This window comes from Aspergillus eucalypticola (assembly GCF_003184535.1).
Source record: "Aspergillus eucalypticola CBS 122712 chromosome Unknown BO83scaffold_37, whole genome shotgun sequence".
In the NCBI taxonomy this organism is placed as follows: domain Eukaryota; kingdom Fungi; phylum Ascomycota; class Eurotiomycetes; order Eurotiales; family Aspergillaceae; genus Aspergillus; species Aspergillus eucalypticola.
The window spans coordinates 27,696-50,205 of NW_020290311.1; the positions used below are offsets into that span (position 1 = coordinate 27,696).

Below are 22,510 nucleotides of genomic sequence, written 5' to 3' on the forward strand. Positions count from 1 at the left end.
CCAGCTATGATGGTAATAGTGCCCTGATCTCATCGTGCAGGAGTCAGTTAGTTGCGCAGTAATTCTTCATATAATATCATGAAATCGAGTTCAGTTGAACATCTCTAGCTTGCTGAACAACGGCCTGAACATCTGCCATTGTAGGTTCAAAAATATTGGATGATGCAGTGATTCTATCAAATTAGACCACGATTGACATTAAAATGAAATTGGCACCATTGAACCATAAGAATAACAGCTTTTGATCTCAGTGAGTTGTGAAGGACTTTGGCAAGTTGCTTGCTTTCCAGCGGTGGAGAACCCCAAAGCGGTACTGTAATTACGCAACGCCAAAAGACGCGTGATCGCGTAGGCGGAAGAAGCACAGGACAAAAGCTCCCAGCACCACCAACTGCATCAAACAACATCACTCAATTACGTTGTCACTGTCGCTCATATGAGCTTACACTTAATATAAATATTCAAGTGTGGTTAGATAAACGAAGGCCAGAATGGCAAGCAGCGACGAGTTCCTGCGCCCTCCCAGGTCCGTTCTCCCGCATGTTAATCTTCTCGATTGTTGAGTTTATCAAAAATGGAGTCTAACTGTCAATGCCGCACCTTTAGCAATGAAGAATTTGACGCAATCACTCGTGTACCCTCGCATTATAATTCTCTAGATACATTTCGACTGGGAAGCGGCCAGGATCGGCATTACCAGCAGCAATATGGCGACATGTACTTCTTGCGACTGGCGAAACTCAAGCCCGCGGTTGAAGAGATTGCAGTCGAAGCATGGGAAGGTTTCAGTGTAAGACCGATCGCATCCATCGCAGTTCGAAATCTCGGATGGGGGATCTAATAATATGCACATGGGAAACTGGTTCGCTGACATGTCTTGGTTCGGTGACCAGATCGCTGGAGAAAATGCGCGCCGCGTGGAAAGAGTCCTCGACGTGAGGCAGGGAGAACTTTGCTGGGTCGCAGGAACGATATATATGGACATGCCATTGAAGCCCAATATTTTGGACGATCTTACGAAAGAGGTGATATACTATACTGCCATGTTGCGTACGGCTCACATTCTAATCCTGGCAATAGAACTATACGTTAGCACCACCTCCGCGACCGACCTACCAAGATCCTGCTCATCCGGAGTTAACACAAATCATGTTGGAAGATGAGTCCGGCCGACTGCGCCTGACTGGAAGCATGCTCCGGAATACGCAGCTATGTACAGGAGCTATCATTGCAGTCCTGGGAACTGAGAACGCCAACGGAGACTTCGAGGTTATAGATACCAAAGTGCCTGATTTACCACAACAGCCTCGCAGATGGGGAAACGATACACTGGACGCACCAAAGGGAGCCAGCAAGGGTAAGATTGCATTTGTGAGTGGTCTAGGGATTACCGGAACTTCGAGTGATACTCTTGCTTTGGAACTTCTGGCAGATTATTTGCTTGGTTATACCGGTGGTACTTCTGGAGCACTACCTGATGCTTCTGCAATCACAAGGTTAATTATTGCGGGAAATTCTGTCGGAGCAAGTATGACTACGGATGTCAACGCCGATAGTTCTACAAAGAAGAGAACCGGTCCGAAAAAGTACGGATATGATGCTTCTGCTTATAATGCATCGCCTATTACACGGCTTGATTCTTTCCTAGCGGAGATCCTGCCTAGTATGCCCGTTACACTAATGCCAGGCGAATCTGACCCGGCAAATTTCTCTCTCCCTCAACAGGGAATCCACCGTGCGATGTTCCCGCAGGCTAGGGCATACTGTGCTCCGCCTCCTGCCGGTGATAGCAAGCAAGAGCCAAGTTGGTTCGACAGTGTAACGAACCCGTGGGAAGGGGACGTGGAGGGCTGGCGCCTATGGGGTAGCAGTGGGCAGAACGTGGATGACATCCTCCGGTATCTGAACTTCGCCGATGAGGAAGGAAATGCGGCCGATGGTGCTGGAGATATAGAGGCGAGGATGAGAGTTATGGAGGCTATGCTGCGCTGGAGATGTGGAGTTCCCACTGCGCCCGATACTCTATGTAAGCTCCTATTTGGCCCCTTAATCCTACTGGTGCAAATGCTGATTTCCGGGAACAGGGTCCTATCCATTTCAAACGCACGATCCATTCGTTATACAAACTTGCCCACACATCTTCTTTGCCGGCAACCAGCCACAATTCAAGACAGCTGTAATTGAGGGTGATGCCCCACTGAAGCTGAACGGAGCCGACACAGAGATGACAGGCACAGATGACGATAACTCATCTGGCCCTCGTGTGCGCCTTTTATCTATACCCAAATTCAAGGAAACCGGAGAATTGGTTTTGGTCGATACCGAGACCCTGGAGGTGGAGGTGGTGAAGTTTAGTACATTTGCTGGACAACAAGAGCAACAATGAGCGGCTGATACCAATAGCATATATTAATGAGATATAAGTCTTATGAGCTACTGCTTTGTTATTTCTTCCTTTTCTTATGATTTTACTAACACCGTTATGCTGGCTAAACTGGAATTCAGGGCTATCTGAGATTCTTGCCTAAACGCGGGCGGTGCCAAGATCCGCGCGGAAAAGTCCCAACTCTTCAATTCAATCCTCTACTACCAAGTATCGGGATCTTGAGAACCAGCTACCTCAATAATTTATATTGACGTACACCTAAGCGCACTCATCAGGCTACGGTCAACTGGTGGGCCAGGTATTTCGACATGCTCCTCAACGCCAAGACAGGTATATCGGAGCATTGATTGCATGCGCCACCACACAAGCAGGCTAATTAAATCCCCTCTATAGCCATTTCCACGTCCACGGTGCTTTTGGTTCCATACTCCAAATGGCACGTTCCAAGATACCACGAATGGATGAAAGATGAGGTAAATACGTATTCCTCTTAGACAGCCAAACCCCAACCGTAAATATTCGAATATTGTACCTACAATTACTGACCTGCCATATCAGGAAATCCAAGAAGCAACCGCATCCGAACCCCTCTCTATAGAGGAAGAATACGCCATGCAGCAAAGCTGGCGCCAAGACCCAGACAAGTTGACCTTCATTGTCTGTCTCCCATCATCATTACAAGGGGAAACCTCAACACCCACCATTAAAGACACAGACGACGCTCCGGACCGAATGGTCGGGGACATCAACCTCTTCCTCCGTGTCGACGACGGCGAAGAAGGCGACGCGGAGCCCCAGATCATCGGGGAAATCGAACTAATGATAGCCGAGAAGAATAACCAGCGCAAGGGCTTTGGGAAAGCCGCGCTTAACACCTTCCTACGGTATATCGTTGACCATGAAGCGGAGATCTTGGAAGAGTTTGTCAGCAGGGATGAGACTGCCGCGACGGCAATGAAGGAAGTTGAAGCAGTGCCTAAATTTGCTTGTCTCAGTGTGAAGATTGGTCAGGCTAATGAGCGGAGTTTGGCGCTGTTTGAGGGTGCTATGTTTAAGAAGGTTACTGAGGAGCCGAATTATTTTGGGGAGTTTGAGTTGAGGAGGGAGAGGGAGGCCCTGGGTCGGGATATGGTTAATGTGAGTTTGGAGAGGGCTGGGGTGTCGGGGTATGCTGAGGTGGGTTATGAGAGATTGGAATGATCACTGACTACTAGTGGCCCTGTCTTGGATGTTGTTATAGATAGGTTGCGTGGGTTAGAATACTGTGTGTAGTTCTTAGATCAGACTATCCAACTATGACATCAGAGCACAGGGGCAGTCTGATTGGGTTGTAGATCCGTTTGAACATACATCTCAAATAGATCTCCATACTCTTAGTATGGTTGCATGTGTGTATGCTGTCATAGCAATCGGTGAGGGCTTCACAGCATGGTCCGTATGTTACACGATAGCTTACAGCATGCATAGCAACGTCAGCAACGCATACAACCCGCCCAATACTACCTACGAACTACAACCAAAGAGTGGACAGCATTCCACTAAGGCTAGCAATGCCCGTCCACACAATACAGCCTAACCAGAGCACAAGCATTCATATCACATTATCGGGCGAAAGTCGAGGTATCATGGAATTTTCAACTGTTTTTCTCCATTACGTTGTATAGGATGCAAAGGTGCTCCGACCAAGCAAAAACCCTTAGCAGAAAAGTTCCAGTCATGTAGGTCATCCGGTTTCAGTGAACCGTGAAGACATCCATCACAGTCCACTGGTAACCAGACGCGAAGAGACAATTAATCTGGTATAAAGATCAATCACCCCACCGTGTCGGCCCACAGAAGCAATCCTTGCCCATGCCAATTTCCTAATCGTAATCGACATTTGTATTCATGCTCCGACCATATTCCATGCGCCGACGACCTCCTCGCCGAGTTCCAACCTCAATGTGTTGACGAAGGTATTTACAGAGCCTTCTTCTTGTCTCCCTTGGAGACATCGACAACCTTGAGAGCTGTAGGAGAAAACAATTGATGTTAGTACTTGATCCATATGATGTCATGCAATATCCGAGGTCCACATCAGACATCCATCTTTAGTCGTAGGAAACAATCGAATCCGACGACATGTATCTTATTCCACAACACCATCCAAGGAAATAGTCGACTAGGTGACGGGAGCAAACGCACCAGGGGGCAGGCTCTGCTTGAGCTTGTCGGCCTTGTCGGAGTCCTTCAGGACAAGGGTGTAGACGAAGCGGGAGCAGCGGACCTTGAACTTGATCTGCTGGTCCTTGGGGTTGCGCTTGATGCGAGCAGCTGTTCAACAGACAAGACCATCATGCGTTAGCCTCGACTTCATATCATTCATCCATCCCAATGAACCATTCCAATGTGCCCTTTCGATGATGGTCGGGTACCCGTCTCGAGCTTCCCCCCCTCCTCAAAGAGCTAGCTCCGCGGAGCTTTCCACCTCATGATAACTAAGCGGCTAAAGGTCGGGTAAACGTACAGGACGCATCCTTGCGGCGGCAGACCTCGATGAACTGCTTGATGTCGGAGATTTCCTGAGGCATGGTGGCTAGTGGGGTTTGTGACTTTGGTTTGAGTAGTCGTGGATGACGGAAGGTTTGGATGACAATCGCGGGTCTCGAAGCTCGTCGGCGGGCGGTGCTGGCCGGGGGGGAGTAGTCAGCTAGCTTCTGTGGGCTGTAGGGTTGCCCCCCGGAAGCCCTTAGTTCCAGTGCCACGTCGTGGCGGGATATCCCGCAATGATACATGTGGCGGTGCACCGATAAGGCGGCTGCCTACGGAGTACGGGGGATCGACATCTATCTATAGTGTTTTAGCCACCCTCCGTCTTATATCTACTGGGATATCTGGCAACAAGCTTGTTGTTCTTTTTGACAGATATCATCGCCTCCTTTCGCCTTCGTGACTACTAGCAATACTTTTTCTCGTGTATACACAGCAGGCGAACTCTAGTCCAGAACAAAATGCCGACGCCTTTGGATCGCGCATTAAACTCCAAGGTACTATATATCCAACCCCAGACATGTTATCGGCGTCCGTAAGCTAATATGGTCTCAGAACCTATTTCTAGGTATATCCTTCTGAGCTGAACATTGTTGACGGAAAGTCCGATCTAACTTTATCAGGGTTTGCCGGAATGGTGACTGCAGCGGCCGCCTGGGCGATCTGGGGTGGCGATATGTTCCCGGCTGAAGCTGACCCAACTGGAGGCACGGGATCGAATTCTTTTGTGGTTGTAGGTATACCAAACTGACGTCTAAAAGATCCGGAAAACTGGACTGCAGATGAAATGCGGACATGGCTTCGAGTTGTATGTTTTCTTCTTCCCTCGTAAACAAAACAGTCAATGTCGCCAAAAAGAGCAATGGTTTCTAACTGTCACTCCAAGAGGGGCCTTTTGCCCAGCGAATGCGCATCGCGCGACGAGTTACTTGACCGCATTAAAGCAAATATGCGTGTACCGCGAAGATCTGCGGCCCAGTGATGAGATAGCAGTCGCTTTGTTTCGGGAATTCTTCGCATGGCGTGTCGTGGGGTATTTTCTTGGGTTTCCTTCCGTTTTCCTTCTGCGGCTCAAAATGTGTAATCGCGTGGTTGGATCATAGCGAATAATGTGTTTATCATGTCGTCACACCGCAATAGCAATTCTAGTAATCATCGTCAAGGGCATAGTATAAGGCGTCCTCTTCTATCAAATAAACTTTGGTGTTGATCTTTCATACGACGAGCCGGAAGTTCTGGGTTTGGATAAGCCACTCTCGCTTGCGCTTTCCCTTGGGCCCGTCGGCGGATGGATTGGGCACCAGCACAAAGGTCTCGCTGAAGCCTCGTTGCGGCAGATCTCTGGACTCTCCAAAGCGCACATAGCCGCTAACGACCACCAAGATAGACATGTCCTTGACAGTCGTTTCAGTGGGGAGCTTCACTCCAGTGGATGTAGGTGTCGGATACGCCTTGTTGATAATCTGGCAATCAACAGACTGCACTTCATAATGCGTCGGGGACATTTGGTTGACGAAAATTTCCTGGACAGCGGCTCCATCGGCGACAGCATTTCCGTTGAAAAGGATCATGGCCGTGGGCTGGCTGTAGAACGAGGCTATCGTAGAACGGTTGTTCTCGAGGGCAGGGTAGAAGGACTGAACAAAGTCGGTTGCCGCTGCAGATTGATCTAAGTTAGTATTTTCAGGCGAGATACTGCTTGCATATCGACATACCATCCGTAGAAACCTTTGTCAATGTGTCTTCTGAAGGAGGAGCCATTGTGATTCGGGGCTGTTTTTGATGGATTTCAACAACAAATTCGGTAAGAATAAGTCAACACACTGTATAAGACCCTATAAAAAGAAACACAGGTTCCTAAAATTGTTGAGCAGTCCAAGAACGAGTTATAAGATGGTGGTTGAACAAAGGGAACGACAGTAGATGCTATGTAAAGAATGCGCGATCGCGGAGAAGAGGAGCAGGCATCGGACGGCAGAAAAAAGGCACGGAAGCTTGGACCACCCGGAGATGATGATCGAGCACCGACGAAAACGCCGCCTGGAATAAACCATCGTTGCTCCCTTCTGCAGTCCCACGCCAATGGCTATCTCGAGGGCAGGTTTTCGTGCCGCTTCTTGGGCCGGCCAATTTCTGGCCTGCAGTCGCCCATCTTGGAGATGCGTCCCCCGCACAACTGCCCGCCCAGTGACAACGATCCGTCCGCGTCAATTCGCAACGGCGGCCTCGGAAAGCGCCCCTAAGAAGCCATACTATGTCACGACTCCCATTTTCTATGTCAACGCTGGTACGCCCTCTCCGGATATCTTACTGTGCTTTTTCGTCCACTGGGTCACTGCTAATGTCTTGGCTCATATAGCCCCTCATGTCGGTCATCTGTATACTATGGTCCTTGCCGATGTCATCAAGAGATGGCGGACACTCATCGGAGACGCTGATGCACAATTGCTGACCGGAACGGACGAACATGGCATGAAGGTATGGGTCATTTATTACTGCTAAGCACAGTATTGCGCTAATTCTGTATAGATCCAGCAGGCCGCGTTGGCTGCAGAGATGGATACGCAGGCGTTCTGCGACATGAATTATAAGACGTTTGAGGTAGGCAACAATCACTACTTGTCAGGTTTTGATCTGAGGTCGACTCTAACCTCCAAGTTTAGGCTTTAGCAAATGCCGCGAATATGGACTACAACTACTTTATACGGACGACCGAACCTGCGCACAAGGAAGCTGTTCAGTATTTTTGGGTATGTGGCTAGGAAATGCGTCCACGCGCATAGATTAAGGCTGACATGTGTATAGGAAGTGTTGGAGCACCGGGGATATGTCTACACCGCGAAGCATGAAGGCTGGTACTCGGTTAGCGATGAGACATTTTACCCTCAGACGCAAGTACAAAAGTCGCTGGACCCTGAGACTGGACACACGAAGATGGTAAGCTGCACGCCAAACCACCTGCCAAAACGATCGAAGCTCACCCAGACAGGTCTCCATTGAGACAGGAAAGGAGGTGGAGTGGTCGTCGGAAACCAACTACCATTTCCGTCTGTCAGCTTTCCAGGAGCGTTTGCTCGATCTTTACAAAACTGGATTTATTACCCCGACGATGTATACAACCAATGTCGTCAAGTCTGTTTCGGAGGGCCTTCAAGATTTGTCAATCTCTAGGCCTGCGGAGCGGCTGACCTGGGGTATTCCGGTTCCCGGCGACAACACACAGACCGTCTATGTCTGGCTAGATGCGCTTGTCAACTACTTGACCAAGGCAGGCTACCCGTTTGCACCCGGTCAAGGAAGCCGCCTTGGTTGGCCTGCGGATGTACATGTGGTCGGTAAGGACATTGTTCGGTGCGTATTTGCCTTCAAGCTTGCCATGTACGCGACCCCATGACTAACCGTGCAACAGCTTTCACTGCGTATACTGGCCCGCATTCCTTATGGCTCTCGACCTCCCTCTTCCCCGCAATGTACTCGTTCATGGACACTGGACTATGAACCGTGAGAAGATGTCGAAGTCTACGGGTAATGTGGTGAACCCCTTCTTTGCCATCAACCGCTTCGGGGTGGATTCCATGCGTTTCTTCCTTATCCACCAAGGTGCATTGGTGGGCGACGCCGACTACGATAATGCGTACATCATCCGCGACTATCAGAAGCTACTGCAGAAGGGGCTTGGAAACCTTGCGCATCGGGCAATTGGCTGTGCCAAGGGTAATCTTCGGACTTACATCGAGAATGGCACGTGTGGCCGACTTCCACCAGCGACTCCGGCCGATGAGGCGTACGAAACAATGCTCAAAGATGTGCCCAAGAGAGTAGCAGAGCAAATGGAGAATCTGAATCCCCGTGCTGCCCTGCAAGAAATCACTACCCTAATCGATCAGGTAAGAGATAAAGATAGACCCACCCTATGATCGGTGGTGATTTCCAGACTTGTTCTAACCCGGTCCACCCAGACCAACAAATACTTCCATCACGCAGAGCCATGGAAGAGTCCGAACGACCGCCAGCGATCGATTTTCAATGTTGCTGAATCACTGCGAATGGCCGGGATCCTCCTGCAGCCTGTCATGCCCACCAAGGCCAACGAGCTTCTGGACATGTTCCATGTAGACAATACGGACCCGGCCAAAAGGAACTATGCGGCGGCGACGTACGGCTCCGACGCAGACTACGGAGTGGATGCGAAGAAGAGTATTATATTTCCCCCTCTTATCGTGGAAAGTTAATGTGGCTGTCCTTTCCATTTGATAACGAGAATGGGCTAGGATCCAATCATGGACACTAGATTGGAACGTTCGGTCAGCCAGAACACGCACAATTAAGCACGGGTCTCCGCCTGGTGGAGGAGACTGTGGAAATCGAGCGGGTTTGGCTTTGCCGTTTGCTGCTTGAATTGGACTGCGTTATGGACGGCTCTGGGTCCCAGACCGTCATTTACACGCATGCAGGGGTGGAGAGAAGGTTTGTGTTATGTCATGGTATGGCGATAACTGGAGCAGAATATGCGCGAGTTTATCAACGGGAAAAGGGTGCCGACTGGGCGAAGGGTTGGTCGAATTCCTGATAGATAGACTCGGGGCGGGAAACTCTTGTGTGTAGGTTTCCCGCGGCAAACTGGGGCGGACTATATCGGAAAGCGTCCGTGTTGTATATCACGAACTATGGGTTTCAGCGCTGTATCATGGGAGGAGTATATGAGGTCTGTACCATATTCTAGGGGCTTTCTTTCTTTTTTCCATTGTAGTATACATTTATCATCCTATACCTAATCTTGTCTCCTCTCCTCTTACCTTCTACTATTTATTGAAAACAACCTCCTCTCATCCCAACAACTGACAGATCATATCATATCTTAGCTATACTACTACTTACCCTTCCTTATAACATCCCTATCATCATCCTAATAACCATCGTCATCATCATCTCCACCAATTGAACACCACCACCACACCCCGAAGGGAAACCAAAAACCAACAGACCATCACAATGGGCAGCATCCTCCCTCCCACCACGCCTTCAACCTACAAAACCCCCTGGAACCCGACCCCTCTCATCGAATCCACGACCCTCTCCCGCGCCGCAGGATGTAGAATCTTCCTGAAACTCGAAAACATCCAACCCAGCGGCTCCTTCAAGTCCCGCGCCATGGGCAACCAAATCCTCTCACACCTCCTCAAGCCCGAGAACCACCACCGTCCTGTGCACTTCTACGCTTCATCGGGCGGAAACGCCGGCCTAGCTGCCGTCTGCGCGGCCCGGAGCCTAGGGTACCCCTGCACGGTAGTGGTGCCTGTGTCGACGAAGCCGCTGATGGTGCAGAAGCTGCGGAATGCAGGAGCAGCGGATGTGATTCAGTACGGAGAGACATTCTCAGAGGCGGGGCAGTACATGAAGGATGTTGTGATGAAGACCAAGAACACCGATGGTGAAGACAGCGAAGGTGTTGATGATGTTGTGAAGATCGCCCTGCATCCATTCGACAACGAGCCCATCTGGCAAGGGAACAGCACTATCATTGATGAATTGGTGGAGCAGATCCCGCCGCCTGTCGGGGAGGAAGAGGAGGAAGTGCATGCAGGTCGTGCGTTGCCGGTTGATGCTATTGTCTGTAGTGTTGGCGGTGGGGGGTTGTTGAATGGATTGGTTATGGGCATTGAGAGGCATAGGGCTAAGGCCAGGATGTCTTCTGCTGCTGCTGCTGCTGCTGATGATGGTGCTGCGAAGCCTGTTCATCTTGTGGCTGTTGAGACCAAGGGCACGGATTCTCTGGCTACGGCGCTGGAGAGTAACGAGTTGGTCTCGTTGCCGAAGATCACGTCGCAGGCTACGTCGTTGGGGGCTATTAAGGTCTCTGAGAGGACGTTTCAGTATGCGGTGCAGCCACCGCCGGGCGTGAAGGTGCATAGTGCGGTGTTCTCGGATGCGGAGGCCGCCAGGGGCGTGTTGAGGCTTGTGGATGATGAGAGGTTGTTGGTTGAGTTGGCTTGTGGTGTTTGTGTGGAGGCTGCGGTTGGGGGGGCTAGTTGTGCTTCTTCATCTTCTTCTTCGAAGATAGTGGCTGCGGGTCAGAAGAGGAAGAGAGGCATGGATGCTGGGTATGTGAGTAAGGATGAAGGCTATGGGGATGATCGGTTGTCTGCTGGGGAGAATGAGGATGATGGTCCGGTTTCTTCGCCGTCGCTGTCGGCCTCTGCTGGGGGGCTGCAGTCTAAGTTGAAGGAGTTGGTGCCGGACTTGAATGAAGACAGTCGCGTGGTTATCATTGTTTGCGGTGGCAGCAATGTTACTATCGATATGGCGGCAGAGTGGAGGAAGATGTTGGCTGAGGGGTGGGCATGAGAGTGATTGTTTAGATTTCATGGCTATTTCTCCTATGGGTTGTGGTGTATCTCTTGGTTGTGTTTGTTCTTGTGAAAACTTGGGTTGCATGGGTCTTACTATACAGGTTAATGATGTATGACACAGCGTGCTTGTTGTTTGATATATGATAATAATATTAGCTGTTATGGACAAACTTTTTCTGATAATTGGGAATCACGGCCATAGAATCACTCCAACAGGTAATTCTCCTTGGACTTCTCGCTCGCAATACACAAGATTCACATTGTCTTCACGCTGTAGCAGGAACGGCTGCACTGGTAATCGTCCGAATGCGATAATCCCAGTAGTTAGATCGAATGGGATCATACTTCTCCTTCAGCAAGGTAAGCATACGGACAGCTTCCTGTTCTGATGTCGGTTCGCTTTCCGCAACGAACACATCAGCCAGCCATTCAACAGCATGGCTACTCTTGACCTCAACGCCACCATCTTCCTTATTGACGACGAACTTGCCAGCAAATTCCTTCCATTCCGAAAGAGGCCGACCCGCGGCACGCAATACCCCCCGCGCATATGACCACGGGCTGCGATTCTCGGGCGCCCGGACAATCTTGGACTTAGCGTACTTCAGCTCAGCGTCGACAACGTCTTCATCGACAACGGCTAGTCGGCCCTTCTCCGAAGGGTCTCCGCCGCTATTGGGCATTCCAGCATCTGGCTCGTTATCGCGCGGGCCAAACCGGAGCATGAAGCGATGGTTCCAAGCGGAGTTGTTGCGAACATCCGATGCAATGAGGGCCTCCACGTCCTGGATTTCCCGCGGGGCATCCCAGAGCTTGAAGTGGCGGACGTACCAGTGACGGTAAGTCCAAACATGGTAATTTTTGGAGTCTTGGGCAAACATTTCCATTAGGAAGTCTGGCTCCTTAGCCGGTGGGCTGGGGAAGTAGTCTGTGCGTGACATGAGAACTTGACGATGATGCCTGGTGATGATTGTTAGTTGCGTCGCTGGAAGTGGGATGGAAGGGATAGTTTGCCATACCATATCTGGTAGTTTTTCAGATACTTGAGTGAAACGCCATTAAGCCATTCCAGCTCGTCTTTGAGATCTTTGCCCAAAGCAAACAGGATCTTAGCTCGGTAAATCCTGATAGTTCTAGTCAGCTTCCCATCCCAACGATTATCTTAGGCGGGTCGGTTAAACTAAGCTTACCATACGGTATAGTGTGCCGGGTTCATCGAGATAATGTCTTCAGTCAACTTCAAGGCCCTTTCCGACATTTCGTTGGCCGCCATGACCGCTCGTAGATACGATGTGGCCTCAAGATAGTCCGAAGGATAGGCAATGGTAGCCAAGGGCTGGGCTCCTGATTCAGAGCCATCATTCAGCGGAATTGGCTGTATAGATGCCCACTCGGGATCAGATGCGTATTTTCCTTCCATGTTTCAGCTTGAAAGTAAATACTTTCTAGATATAGCGGCTAGTAAACAGTATAACAACGGATCAGGGGTACGGTGGTTCACGCTATACACATTCAAGGAGACCCTCCCGTCAATTTAATATATAGGTGAGCTGAAGTGTTCAACCGGCTTGCACTCTGGTGTCTCTGGGACAGCACAACTTAGACCCTCGTCCGATATCCCGACGTGGTAGTGAATGACGTCCGGTAAAATCCGGAGAACCAAAAGCCGAACCTAAGTACGTTACTTGGTCGCAACGGAGCAAGTCGAGTCTGTAATAGACACCTTTCTATGCTATTAATTGTCGGGTTTAGTTCCCGACGTGCAAAGAGGACTGCGTGATATAGCAAAACGGTGAAGATATTCATGTGGATGGATTGATATGCGCCAAAAAGAGCGACTCTCCGTGCGGGTGGGGTATCATTGCCTGAGGCATCCGCAGAACAATATCAAGGCGGACAGCCATTTTGGGCGATTGTTCTGGCCAGTCTGCCATTGTTTCCCATCATGTTCATCTGGTACAACAACCACTACTTGACCCCGGGTCTTTTTCTGAGCCACTATCAGTGGCGGTCACCGGTGCATTTCCAAGCAGCCAATGCAGATATCTCAGCCATTGTCCACAATGATTCATAAAGGGCAACGTGCGTTTCCCGAAGAGGATATAAAGTCCCCAGGCACAGTCATTGGCCCGCGATAAGGTCAGGCAAAGTGTCCCCCGCATTCTCCAACTTGACATGGCCATCGTCTCCTCATCCTCTGCCATATCCACCTGTTCCGCTTTCTTTATCCTCAACTTACCATGAGCCCACCTCGGACCGATAATGCGTCGTGTCAAAAAGTCTCGTAATGGTTGTGCCCGGTGCAAGAGCAAACGAGTGAGTTAAGTATCTTTTGAGCGGTGGCTACATAGTCCCGCCCCATGTGGCCCCAAACATTAATCTGATGCTCCGCCATTCAACAGGTAAAATGCGGGGAAGAACGACCTCATTGTAGTCGATGCACCCGTCTGGGTGTTAATTGCCCTGGATACGTCCAGTCTCTGCGCTGGGTCACCAAGTATCCGCCGCAGCCCCCCGGGGAGTCGAACAAAGATTCCACTGGCGATATTCCCAGTGATTCTCGCACCATCCCGAATCAATGTTCCGATCCCAAAAATCTGACTACCAGCCCTGCCGACTATGTTGACCCACTGACACAGTCGTTGGCCACGGACAATGACAGCCTAAACTTCACCACTTCCGATGACCCGGCCAATGCCCGGGGTCTGGAATTAGGTGGACCAAGCGGTATATGTGACAACTTATGGGACTTACAGCAGTCAGGCTCGCTACCGGAACTGGCAGACCTCCATTCTCCAGCATCGGCATCAACAGCTAGCCGAAATAACCCGGCATTGAACTTCGAGACACCGGAAAATATTGCAGATGATCCATTCGGGTTGTTCTCTTTGGCCGCACCGATTCTGCAGGATGAGCCTCACATCTTTTCTGGCTTTTCACCTTCTACTATAGTACGCCAGTACCCTCCACCTGGCTCGAGGCCATCACAGCGGGACTTCACCTCGATTCCGCAGCCCCTCAACAACCCTTCGTGGACTCTCGTGGAGTACTACTTCAAAGAGGTGGCGGCCTTGTTCTCCAGCTATGACAGTCAAATGAACCCATTCCGGTCGACGGTGTCCCGACTGTGGGGCTCGTCATTGGCCATGTGTCGAACCATGCAGAGCATGGCGGCCGCAACACTCGTCCACGACTTTCCCCAGTTCGGACCACTAGGCCGGAAAATGCGTGATGAGGCAGTTGACATCATCACAAAGGAATCGACGTTGGACGACAAGTCACTCCTAGCTTTGCTGATGCTTGGCCAAACGGCCAGCTGGCATGATCCCAAGGACCTTGGCATTTCCTTTTTCAACCTGCTGCGAAATCATCTGGACACCAAGCACGCCGGCTCACCAAATCCAGGCCGCAGCAATAACCATCAGTTCTTCGAAGAAGCTTTGATCTATTGGGAAATGCTCCTATCCTTTGTGGCAGATGATTCAGCGGTCTTGCCAGGATCCGCGGCCGCCACAACAGGTGAATCGCTCGTCCTACAACGCGTTCCTCATCCATGGACAGGCATAGCGCGCGATACCCAGCATACCGTCCAAGAAGTAGGCAGGCTTATACGTCGGGAGCGAAGACGAATCCGCTCCCGCTGCTTTACCTCACACTCAGACATTGCACGAGCCCAGCGCGCCATGGCAAAAGCAACAGAGCTAGAAGAACGACTTTTGGGGCTAGCACACCCTGCCGAAGCCGAAATTATCAGTCCAGGCGACGACGAAACACCGGTGTGGCATCTTCTCACAATGGCCGAAGTATACCGCTGTACCGGTCTAATGCAACTATATCGGGTCTTTCCCGATCTTCTTCGCCGACGACTACCCACACAACAGCCTTCCCCAAACCCACAAGCTCCAGAAGCAGCCATGCAGGATCCGTTCCTCTCTCCTCCAATGGGCAGTAGTACACCCTGGTACTGCGACCCTTCATGTCCACCCCCCAAATCCACCGACCCTACCGATCCAACAGCAACATCAACCACCGCACATTCAGGCTCCGGCTCCGACCCCGACACTTACTACGATACCTGGCTGTCCGAATTCGCCCTCACCACTCTCTCCCGCCTAAAGACCATTCCCCTTGAGTCCCGCACCAGATGTCTCCAGCCCTTCCTCCTCGTAGCCTCGAGCAGCGAGCTCCGTCTTCCCCGCGTGCCCCCACTAGACGCTACTCTGGACAGCAGCAACGGCCCAAGTATCTCCTCCCATGCCATCGACATCTCGCAAACTCGTCGATTCATCCTTGGCCGGCTCACCTCGTATCTGCACGTGCTCCCTCCCAAGCCCATTAGCGTCTGTCTGCAGCTGGTGCGGGAGGTTTGGCGGCGCATGGATGCCGGGGAACCGGGCATTTATTGGATGGATGTGATGATAGAAAAGGGCTGGGAGACAACGATGGGGTAGTCTTTCGTTTCTTCCTTGTGTTTGCTTCAAGTACCAGCTGGGGACTTTATGAATGATGAACTTGAAAGGATATAGTATTTTCTTTTCTAGGTGCTTTGTTCATATTGCTAGGGGTGTATATTTAGCGTTTCATGGTATCAGTACTAGTATCTAGGTTGTTTGTATGGTGAAAGTTTTACCGTCGATACATACTCCGTACTTAGTACTGACAAAAATGGGCAATCCTTGAAAAGATTCGGTAGTTGTACAGTAGTAGTAGTATTTTATTTTCAGTCTTGGTAACCTCAAATTCGAGCATACTACATAGAGGCTGAATACACATATCGGCTTGACATTCGCATCGCTACATCACTTAGATACAACATAACCCATAAAAATGCAGACATAAGTTTTCCACTGAAGCAGGCGTCCCTAATGCAGCATCTGAAGAGAGTCCGAAAAGAAAAATATTGAGGGAACCCATAAAGTCGAAAATGGAAAAAAATAAGACAAGAAAAGAAAAGAGAGATCAATAAATTGTGTATGGATAAGGAATACTATATTCCCTAGATAGATAAGAGGCGTGTCAAGAAGTTGGAAGGAATTATTATACACAGAAGGGAAGAAGATAGTAAGTATAGTGAAGCCATAACAGAAGAAAGGGGAATTGAAGGTCGATTAAACAAATAAATATGCAATCGTGCAATGCCCTAACACCAAGCTCGGACGTAAGGGGAAATGATCGTAAAAGGTTCAAGCAGGATGAAATGGGAGAGGGTGAGTGAAAGTGGCCTTCAGACAGCTCGTTTCCAGAACTTCCAGCCTTCCCGACGTTCTTGAACGCCGACGCCAACAAGACGCTCAATGCCTTCGGGTCCGTCGGCGTTCTCAAACTTCTGCTGGTCGATCTCTTCGCCGCCCTCTTCGTTGGTGCCATTGTGTAGCACCGCTGGCCAGAGGACTCCAATACCGTCTCCACCCAAGGTTGTCTCATACTTCGAAAAATTCTCTGCAGCGAGCTTGCCCTCCAGCTCACGGAGCGCGTCCGCGCTAGCATCTGGGCGCAGGAGTGTGATTGCACAACCACCGCCGCCTGCACCGGTCAACTTTGTCCAACCGATATTGGCAAAGTCGACCAGTTCCCGGATTCGCTCCAGTCGCGGATGAGATACCCCCAGGGAAACTAGGAAACCGTGATTGACACGAACCAGCGTTCCGATATGTTCGAGAGTCTCCTTGTCGATACTATCGCCATCCACCCCCTGGATCGCATCTTGCGCAGACACAGTGACCTTGTCGATGGCATCGAGGATCGATTCGGTGACGACTGGATGTTCCTTCTTGAGCTTCCCAACTTTGGCAACTTCAAGCGCCGTCGAGCGGCTCTGTCGTGTGTCAACGAGCAGGAGCGGCAATTCCGGGAAGTTCGGTAGCGGTATGACTTTGGGGGGCTTCGAATAGTCCTCTCTCCTGAAAATCACGGCCTTGCCGCCGGTGGAGACCGTGTTGTCCACACCACTAGGGTTTCCGTGTATACATAATTCTCCGACAAAAGCCCACCGGTTGATACGCTCAATCTGTAACTCCGCTTCATCTGGGGGTTGGTCATCATGGGGACCTGCTAGAGTACGGATCTGAAGTAGCAACGCAGCACTGAAACAAGTGCAGACACTGGCGCTGCTTCCAAGACCTGCACCCATGGGGATAGTTGAGCGCAAAGTATATATAGCTCCTGGGTGCTGGGGTGAGCCCAAGGAGCAAAATAGGTACAGAAACGCCAGCGCCGACCCTTTGTGTTTCTTCCGTATTTCCTCGGATGCCTTAGGTGATATGTCTTCAACACACGGTTTTAAAGAGTCGTACAATTCTTGGTCGAGGCTGGTCACTAGGTCGTAATAGTATTTCTTCTTGGAGGGCTGTTTGAAGAGGTCCCAGGGCAGATCGTCAATGTTCCAGGTGTGGTTGAAATCCATGTCCCTGAGATTTAAGGTGATAGTGCGCTGCGATTTGGACAGGGTGGTTACGAGAAAGTAGGAGCGAAGAGAAATTGCGGCGGCCATGGCAGCCTTGCCGTGCACGACGGCATGTTCACCGAAGACGATGACCTTGCCCGGCGCGGACACCATGAAAGGGGGCGCCATCGGCGACGAAGCCTTGCGGGCCATGGCTCTTTTCACGGAATCGACCCCGTTGGTGGGAGAGGTGGCAGGGATGCTAGAAGTGTTGGTGATAACGGTGGTCGCTGAAGTATTCGAGGCGGCGTCGGAGGTATCAGGACTATCGTCGCTAACGGTGACGGTTTTGGACTGAGGTGGAAGGGCATGATCGGGTATCAAATGGGACATATTGCGACGCTGGCCAGCTTTGGAGGCTCTAAGACTGCCGTTCTTGCGACGTACTCGCCCGTGGTGCATTACTGAAGCGAATGGAAAGGATACGTAACTTAGGGGGTTGCGATGGATCGGGGGGGCTGAAGGTCGGGAAGGCTAAGCGTTAGGACAGTTGGACGATGGGCATGGCGAGGAGAGAGAGACTAGGAGTCGCGGGGGGAAAGAGCATTAATGAGAGAAAAAAGGACCGCAGAAAGGCGCCCAAGCCAGCATGCGTGAAAACCAAACGAGAAGCAAGAGAGATTGGAAACACGAATCGCTGGGGGCAGTTGATCGGACGGCGCGAGGCAGGGATCGCTGGATGCTAGAAGGGGAAGCCGGGGTGGCAGCCAATCATCAGGCCCCAATTGTGCATTAGTCACCGTTTGACGGGCGGCCATCTGACAATTGCTTCTTCTGGCCTGCCTCTAATCCTATCGCCTTGCAGCGCCCATTACTTCGTGGTCTAGATTCTACACGGTAGCCCTGAGTCTGATTACCCTCACTGCCACCTGCTGCACTCTTCGTGCTCTCTGCTCTGCCCCCGACCAAGCAAATCACCTTTCTCCTTCCAGCTTTTGTAGCAAGGTAGTAGCACGGCGTCATCCAGACGCAATCCTCCAAAGGTCGGTGCGTAGGTATTCCGCCCAAAGCATGGGGTGTCCACTCATTCCTACCCTGATGCTACATTGGTCGGGTATACCGAGCACGACGCCCTTTGCAACCGGTTTCGCCTAGGTTGACGAATTCTCCCATTCAGCCGAGTATATATTCCGTCTAACCTCTCGGGTGTGAGCTCTGACTGGATGATTCCAGTTGTCATAAGACGGGGCACTGATCGGAGACGGCTTCCGGAGTATATCTGTTCCAAATTGCATCTCCAGCTCGCGGGCAAACACGTCAGTCTGAACCTTCCACGGCATATCAGCTTGGTAAAAATAAGAGCTCGGGTGTGAATGGCCACTCGCTGCAGCAATTGATGCCTACACACCTGCTAAAGTCCCCCTGAGTTGGGCTGACATTGTCTGGTATCAACTGTTCCTCTGATGCATCTCTCGCTTCGATTGAGTAACATAATCCATTCTCTGGCGGTGATCCTTGCTTTATCAACTCCAGCTCTAGGGGGTATTCTGTCGCTTAGTATGATCGTAGTAAGCAATCTTTGGGGAGCTCGTCTTTCAGACAGTTGAGTCTTGATGTAGGTAGATCTTCAGATCAATATCGGAGTCCATCAAAATCGCTCTTCTAACCATTTCAAGCAGCTGGGTTGACAATGCTTGGAATCATTGATCAAAGTCATTCCCAAATGGGATGGAAAAGAAAAAGCAACTTGTGATAGTATTGTATCGGGCATGAGTGTGTTAGTCCCTTTACCGTGTTGCATCAGGCCAGGGGAACGGTAGTATGCAATGGATGGCAGTCAGATGATTCCAGATGCAGATGGGGCCACTGCCAAAATGCAGTTGCAAACTGGCCCACCACATGCCATTCGCTCCTCGTGCAACATGCTGGGCTTTCATCAACTTTCAAACTAGACTACATATCATCTGCACAATATAAACCTTCTTCATATACAATTGTCATGAGCATGATACTACTTGATTTATTTGGCTTCAATCATTCTTACTGATGGATCATAACTGCTGACTACCATCAAGCTATAGTACCGGGTACGAGTCACTGCACACTTCATGTCTAAGTAAAAAGAATATATAAGACAGGCATCAAACAAACGATAGCACTCCCGCATCGAATGGGTCGAGGAACAGTGACATTTCTGAGACATTAGAACGACAGACACAACACCCCCAGGCCGGACTCTCTGATCAACTACTCCCAGCAGGCTCAGAGCCTCGACCCTGTCGATGCGGAGCTTGGTAGCGTTTGAGGATCAAGTTTTACTATTCAGCGGTTACGATCTTCATCTGAAGAGTTGCCTCAATGTCTCATGGCATGGTAGGGCCCTGTCTCATCGGGGCCTGACAACCACTGTATCATCCTGAGCTCACATGAGGGCATGATTCCTTCCCAATGGGAACAGGATGATCATGAACATTTCTTCGGGTAGATGATTAGTGCCATGCCGTTACTCATACAAATTCGTTGAACTCCTGTTCGAATACTTGCCAGTCTTCAAGATATTGGCTGGGAGCAGAGTAGGAACCTATCGTTTGCCACAGGACTTTTAGTTTCTAGGTTCCAAGCCAAGAAAGAGCTGGTTAACATAGGCTGAAACGATCTGCTACATGTTTACATCATCCCGATAGACTTTATACTTCCTTGCTCTGACATTTGACGTTTCTTTTCCCGGATAAATATACAAGGACCTGACCAAACAGAATGCAGACTGTCAGCCAGGAACCAGCCACCGGCCTCATACCCCGACCACTAGAAACATTCTTCAACTAGATCTCGATTAGGCGTTACAAACTACATGCGGCAGATTGTTACCGAAAGTGTCAATTGACTAGTCACTCAAGCTTAAATGCCGCATTATGCAGAAGATAAGCGCCGAACTCTGCGCCAGGTCGATCATCAATGCTTTGCTCCCCAAATTGCCATGAAAAGAAAGACTACTGGTTTAGGAGACTAGACCAAAAGACATTGCGGTAAACCCCCGAATCAAAGCCAGTTCCTGAAAGGAGCAAGAAATATCTCTCTGGAACCAAGTAAATTTTAAATCAAACCTGCGCTGTTGTACAGATCAGGGTATTAACAGGAACGGACGGTCAAAAATTGCATTGACATCAGTAAGTGGATAAAACAGTTCGAAGAAACAGCGTTTCAGCGATGAGCTTATGTCCATATAAACACGGGCTTGCCTGCCGCCATGAACCTCAGATTCGAATCCCAAGATAACTGAACAACCTTACAAAGTCAAGTCAGCAAATGTCTAAACTTCTCAATGCTGTCACTCTGCTCGGTGCAGGCACTCAAGGCTCGCGCCTTGCTTTCATGGTATGTTTGAGTCTCTCATTAGGAACCTGAGCTTTGGTTTGACTAGTATCGAAATAGTGGTCTCGCCAAGGGAGACCAGTCTACCTTGTCGACAAAAGCCCTGCCCAGCTAAATCAGGCATTAGCTACCATACAACGGCTAAGAGCCTCCGAACCAGCTGGGAAGGGTGGCAAAATAACCAGTCTCACTGTTGACGATCTGGACCCAGCGCTCCGCGACTCTTGGCTCGCTATTGAGGTAGGGAAGGACGACCAAGCACTGATACACCCTAGCTAAACCCCGTCAGTGTGTCCCAGAGGACCTGGAATACAAGCGGTCCGTGATGCTGGACCTCGATAGTAGATCGCACTCCCAGACAATCATCGCGTCAAACTCGAGCAGTTACTCAATCTCGGACATTTGTCATGGACTATCCCTCAGAGCAGATGACCGTTTCGTCAACCTGCATTCCTGTAAGTCCAATACCTACCAAGAACTGTCCCATAAGCAGCAACACTAATTATTACTTTTCCAAGTCTGGCCACCTGAGACAACAGGTAAGGAAGACCAGATCTAACCCAAACAAGAAGAAGCCTTTTCATTGTGCTAACTCCCCCGGCTTCAGCGATCGAAATCATGGGCTCCAGCCAAACCCGACCCGACATCATCCCTCTACTTATGAAGGAAACCCATGACCATGGATTCCAACCCTTCCACGTCCGCAAGTCCTCCACAGGCTACACCTTCAACCGGTATCTCGCCAACCACGTTATATGGAACACGGGTATACATGCTAATCATGTATAGCATCTGGGCCGCCATCAAGCGCGAGACACTCATGGTCTTAGAAGAGGGCATCGCTACGCCCGAGGAGGTGGACCAAATCTACAAGTGTGTGCTTAACACGCCCCGAGGGCCCCTGTGAGCTGATGGACATTGCTGGATTGGATGTGATTCTCGCCGTCGAAGAACATTACGCCAAAGTGAGGATGGGAATTCCTAATGCGCCGCGCAAATACCTACGAGAGATGATCGAACGGGGTGACCTGGGTGTCAAATCCGGCAATGGCTTCTTCAAATATAGTACTTAAATTAGGAGAGCCACTACTGTTAAGTAACACTATAGGATGTGTGCCAGTTTGAATCAATTGGCATGTCTTTTCTGTATACATTACATCATGCTACTTTTTTAGCATTCTTAGCTCTAGAACATACATACAATTCTTATGTTCAATTGTGTTTCGGAAATAGTCTAGATTGGAAATAGTCTAGAGCTGATATACACGCGGTTAAATGAACGGGATTCTTGCTGAAAATGAATGGAACCAAAGAGGGGGCTAACTGGAAAGAGGAGGGGAGAACATGCTTGCTGGTATCTTTATGTCTACGGTCTCTGGTCCTTGGTATCACTATAGCAGTTGCATTGGCAAGATCGCTTGATTGTCTCGTGCAGGCGTGGGCCTATCCTTGGGAATATTTGAGTGTACTGATAAGGGAATAGCGAGGAGT

General features: G+C 50.1%; 12 protein-coding genes across 12 annotated transcripts; 7 read left to right on the top strand and 5 right to left on the bottom strand.

Moving 5' to 3' along the window:
- The first annotated feature begins 393 nt into the window (after positions 1-393).
- BO83DRAFT_382666 (DNA-directed DNA polymerase delta subunit POL31) lies at positions 394-2,397 on the top strand. Its single transcript, XM_025532280.1, has 5 exons — positions 394-526; positions 607-790; positions 894-1,025; positions 1,081-2,026; positions 2,085-2,397. The coding sequence occupies exons 1-5, from the start codon at positions 492-494 to the stop codon at positions 2,384-2,386; spliced, it is 1,599 nt and encodes a 532-aa protein (XP_025383022.1). The 5' UTR covers positions 394-491; the 3' UTR covers positions 2,387-2,397.
- Positions 2,398-2,590: 193 nt separating this feature from the next.
- Positions 2,591-3,672, top strand: BO83DRAFT_347977 (uncharacterized protein). The gene is made up of 3 exons (XM_025528833.1): positions 2,591-2,716; positions 2,780-2,859; positions 2,945-3,672. The coding sequence occupies exons 1-3, from the start codon at positions 2,695-2,697 to the stop codon at positions 3,584-3,586; spliced, it is 744 nt and encodes a 247-aa protein (XP_025383023.1). The 5' UTR covers positions 2,591-2,694; the 3' UTR covers positions 3,587-3,672.
- A 691-nt stretch (positions 3,673-4,363) lies between these two features.
- Positions 4,364-4,956, bottom strand: BO83DRAFT_290094 (60S ribosomal protein eL38; the record flags this gene model as incomplete). The annotated part of the gene is made up of 3 exons (XM_025527108.1): positions 4,364-4,395; positions 4,571-4,699; positions 4,893-4,956. Coding segments are annotated over 3 exons (225 nt in total), but the record flags the coding sequence as incomplete, so codon positions are not given.
- Positions 4,957-5,376: 420 nt separating this feature from the next.
- On the top strand, positions 5,377-6,097 carry BO83DRAFT_441425 (Ish1 domain-containing protein; the record flags this gene model as incomplete). Its single annotated transcript, XM_025536334.1, has 5 exons — positions 5,377-5,412; positions 5,471-5,483; positions 5,539-5,652; positions 5,677-5,723; positions 5,802-6,097. The coding sequence occupies 5 exons, from the start codon at positions 5,377-5,379 to the stop codon at positions 5,895-5,897; spliced, it is 306 nt and encodes a 101-aa protein (XP_025383025.1). The 3' UTR covers positions 5,898-6,097.
- Positions 6,098-6,129: 32 nt separating this feature from the next.
- On the bottom strand, positions 6,130-6,676 carry BO83DRAFT_403186 (putative nuclear transport factor 2 domain protein; the record flags this gene model as incomplete). Its single annotated transcript, XM_025533599.1, has 2 exons — positions 6,130-6,572; positions 6,631-6,676. 2 exons carry the CDS (start codon positions 6,674-6,676, stop codon positions 6,130-6,132), a joined length of 489 nt encoding a protein of 162 aa, XP_025383026.1.
- A 305-nt stretch (positions 6,677-6,981) lies between these two features.
- BO83DRAFT_159629 (methionine--tRNA ligase MSM1) lies at positions 6,982-9,527 on the top strand. Its single transcript, XM_025526310.1, has 8 exons — positions 6,982-7,202; positions 7,275-7,393; positions 7,445-7,516; positions 7,579-7,665; positions 7,721-7,852; positions 7,905-8,266; positions 8,325-8,802; positions 8,875-9,527. The coding sequence occupies exons 1-8, from the start codon at positions 6,998-7,000 to the stop codon at positions 9,145-9,147; spliced, it is 1,728 nt and encodes a 575-aa protein (XP_025383027.1). The 5' UTR covers positions 6,982-6,997; the 3' UTR covers positions 9,148-9,527.
- Positions 9,528-9,907: 380 nt separating this feature from the next.
- On the top strand, positions 9,908-11,260 carry BO83DRAFT_324313 (putative L-serine dehydratase; the record flags this gene model as incomplete). The annotated part of the gene is made up of 1 exon (XM_025527973.1): positions 9,908-11,260. The coding sequence occupies one exon, from the start codon at positions 9,908-9,910 to the stop codon at positions 11,258-11,260; it is 1,353 nt and encodes a 450-aa protein (XP_025383028.1).
- A 133-nt stretch (positions 11,261-11,393) lies between these two features.
- On the bottom strand, positions 11,394-13,047 carry ramB (bifunctional protein farnesyltransferase/protein geranylgeranyltransferase). The gene is made up of 3 exons (XM_025536335.1): positions 12,456-13,047; positions 12,285-12,389; positions 11,394-12,225 (listed from the first exon to the last, which is right to left on the bottom strand). The coding sequence occupies exons 1-3, from the start codon at positions 12,683-12,685 to the stop codon at positions 11,532-11,534; spliced, it is 1,029 nt and encodes a 342-aa protein (XP_025383029.1). The 5' UTR covers positions 12,686-13,047; the 3' UTR covers positions 11,394-11,531.
- Positions 13,048-13,527: 480 nt separating this feature from the next.
- On the top strand, positions 13,528-15,895 carry BO83DRAFT_370921 (uncharacterized protein; the record flags this gene model as incomplete). Its single annotated transcript, XM_025529913.1, has 2 exons — positions 13,528-13,581; positions 13,668-15,895. The coding sequence occupies 2 exons, from the start codon at positions 13,528-13,530 to the stop codon at positions 15,714-15,716; spliced, it is 2,103 nt and encodes a 700-aa protein (XP_025383030.1). The 3' UTR covers positions 15,717-15,895.
- A 130-nt stretch (positions 15,896-16,025) lies between these two features.
- On the bottom strand, positions 16,026-18,327 carry erg12 (mevalonate kinase). The gene has a single exon (XM_025532281.1). It carries the CDS (start codon positions 18,107-18,109, stop codon positions 16,490-16,492), a length of 1,620 nt encoding a protein of 539 aa, XP_025383031.1. The 5' UTR covers positions 18,110-18,327; the 3' UTR covers positions 16,026-16,489.
- A 163-nt stretch (positions 18,328-18,490) lies between these two features.
- Positions 18,491-19,415, bottom strand: BO83DRAFT_382676 (uncharacterized protein). The gene has a single exon (XM_025532282.1). The coding sequence runs from the start codon at positions 18,985-18,987 to the stop codon at positions 18,799-18,801; it is 189 nt and encodes a 62-aa protein (XP_025383032.1). The 5' UTR covers positions 18,988-19,415; the 3' UTR covers positions 18,491-18,798.
- A 1,538-nt stretch (positions 19,416-20,953) lies between these two features.
- On the top strand, positions 20,954-22,092 carry BO83DRAFT_403192 (3-hydroxyacyl-CoA dehydrogenase family protein; the record flags this gene model as incomplete). The annotated part of the gene is given in 7 exon segments (XM_025533600.1): positions 20,954-21,022; positions 21,080-21,259; positions 21,309-21,474; positions 21,538-21,558; positions 21,627-21,753; positions 21,809-21,896; positions 21,916-22,092. 7 exon segments carry the CDS (start codon positions 20,954-20,956, stop codon positions 22,090-22,092), a joined length of 828 nt encoding a protein of 275 aa, XP_025383033.1.
- Between the last annotated feature and the right edge of the window lie 418 nt (positions 22,093-22,510).

What these genes read in the sequence shown, in the direction of transcription:
- BO83DRAFT_382666 (XM_025532280.1), top strand. Translation starts at nt 492, where the DNA reads ATGGCAAGCAGCGACGAGTTCCTGCGCCCTCCCAG. An exon ending in GAGTTCCTGCGCCCTCCCAG is followed by an intron (nt 527 to 606) that starts GTCCGTTCTCCC and finishes CCGCACCTTTAG; the next exon opens with CAATGAAGAATTTGACGCAA. An exon ending in TGGACGATCTTACGAAAGAG is followed by an intron (nt 1,026 to 1,080) that starts GTGATATACTAT and finishes TCCTGGCAATAG; the next exon opens with AACTATACGTTAGCACCACC.
- BO83DRAFT_347977 (XM_025528833.1), top strand. Translation starts at nt 2,695, where the DNA reads ATGCTCCTCAACGCCAAGACAG. An exon ending in GCTCCTCAACGCCAAGACAG is followed by an intron (nt 2,717 to 2,779) that starts GTATATCGGAGC and finishes TCCCCTCTATAG; the next exon opens with CCATTTCCACGTCCACGGTG. An exon ending in ACGAATGGATGAAAGATGAG is followed by an intron (nt 2,860 to 2,944) that starts GTAAATACGTAT and finishes CTGCCATATCAG; the next exon opens with GAAATCCAAGAAGCAACCGC.
- BO83DRAFT_159629 (XM_025526310.1), top strand. Translation starts at nt 6,998, where the DNA reads ATGGCTATCTCGAGGGCAGGTTTTCGTGCCGCTTCTTGGGCCGGCCAA. An exon ending in CATTTTCTATGTCAACGCTG is followed by an intron (nt 7,203 to 7,274) that starts GTACGCCCTCTC and finishes TGGCTCATATAG; the next exon opens with CCCCTCATGTCGGTCATCTG. An exon ending in GTCGGTAAGGACATTGTTCG is followed by an intron (nt 8,267 to 8,324) that starts GTGCGTATTTGC and finishes ACCGTGCAACAG; the next exon opens with CTTTCACTGCGTATACTGGC.
- ramB (XM_025536335.1), bottom strand. Translation starts at nt 12,685, where the DNA reads ATGGAAGGAAAATACGCATCTGATCCCGAGTGGGCATCTATACAGCCA. An exon ending in CCGGCACACTATACCGTATG is followed by an intron (nt 12,390 to 12,455) that starts GTAAGCTTAGTT and finishes TAGAACTATCAG; the next exon opens with GATTTACCGAGCTAAGATCC. An exon ending in CTGAAAAACTACCAGATATG is followed by an intron (nt 12,226 to 12,284) that starts GTATGGCAAACT and finishes AATCATCACCAG; the next exon opens with GCATCATCGTCAAGTTCTCA.
- erg12 (XM_025532281.1), bottom strand. Translation starts at nt 18,109, where the DNA reads ATGCACCACGGGCGAGTACGTCGCAAGAACGGCAGTCTTAGAGCCTCC.
- BO83DRAFT_382676 (XM_025532282.1), bottom strand. Translation starts at nt 18,987, where the DNA reads ATGCCGTGGAAGGTTCAGACTGACGTGTTTGCCCGCGAGCTGGAGATG.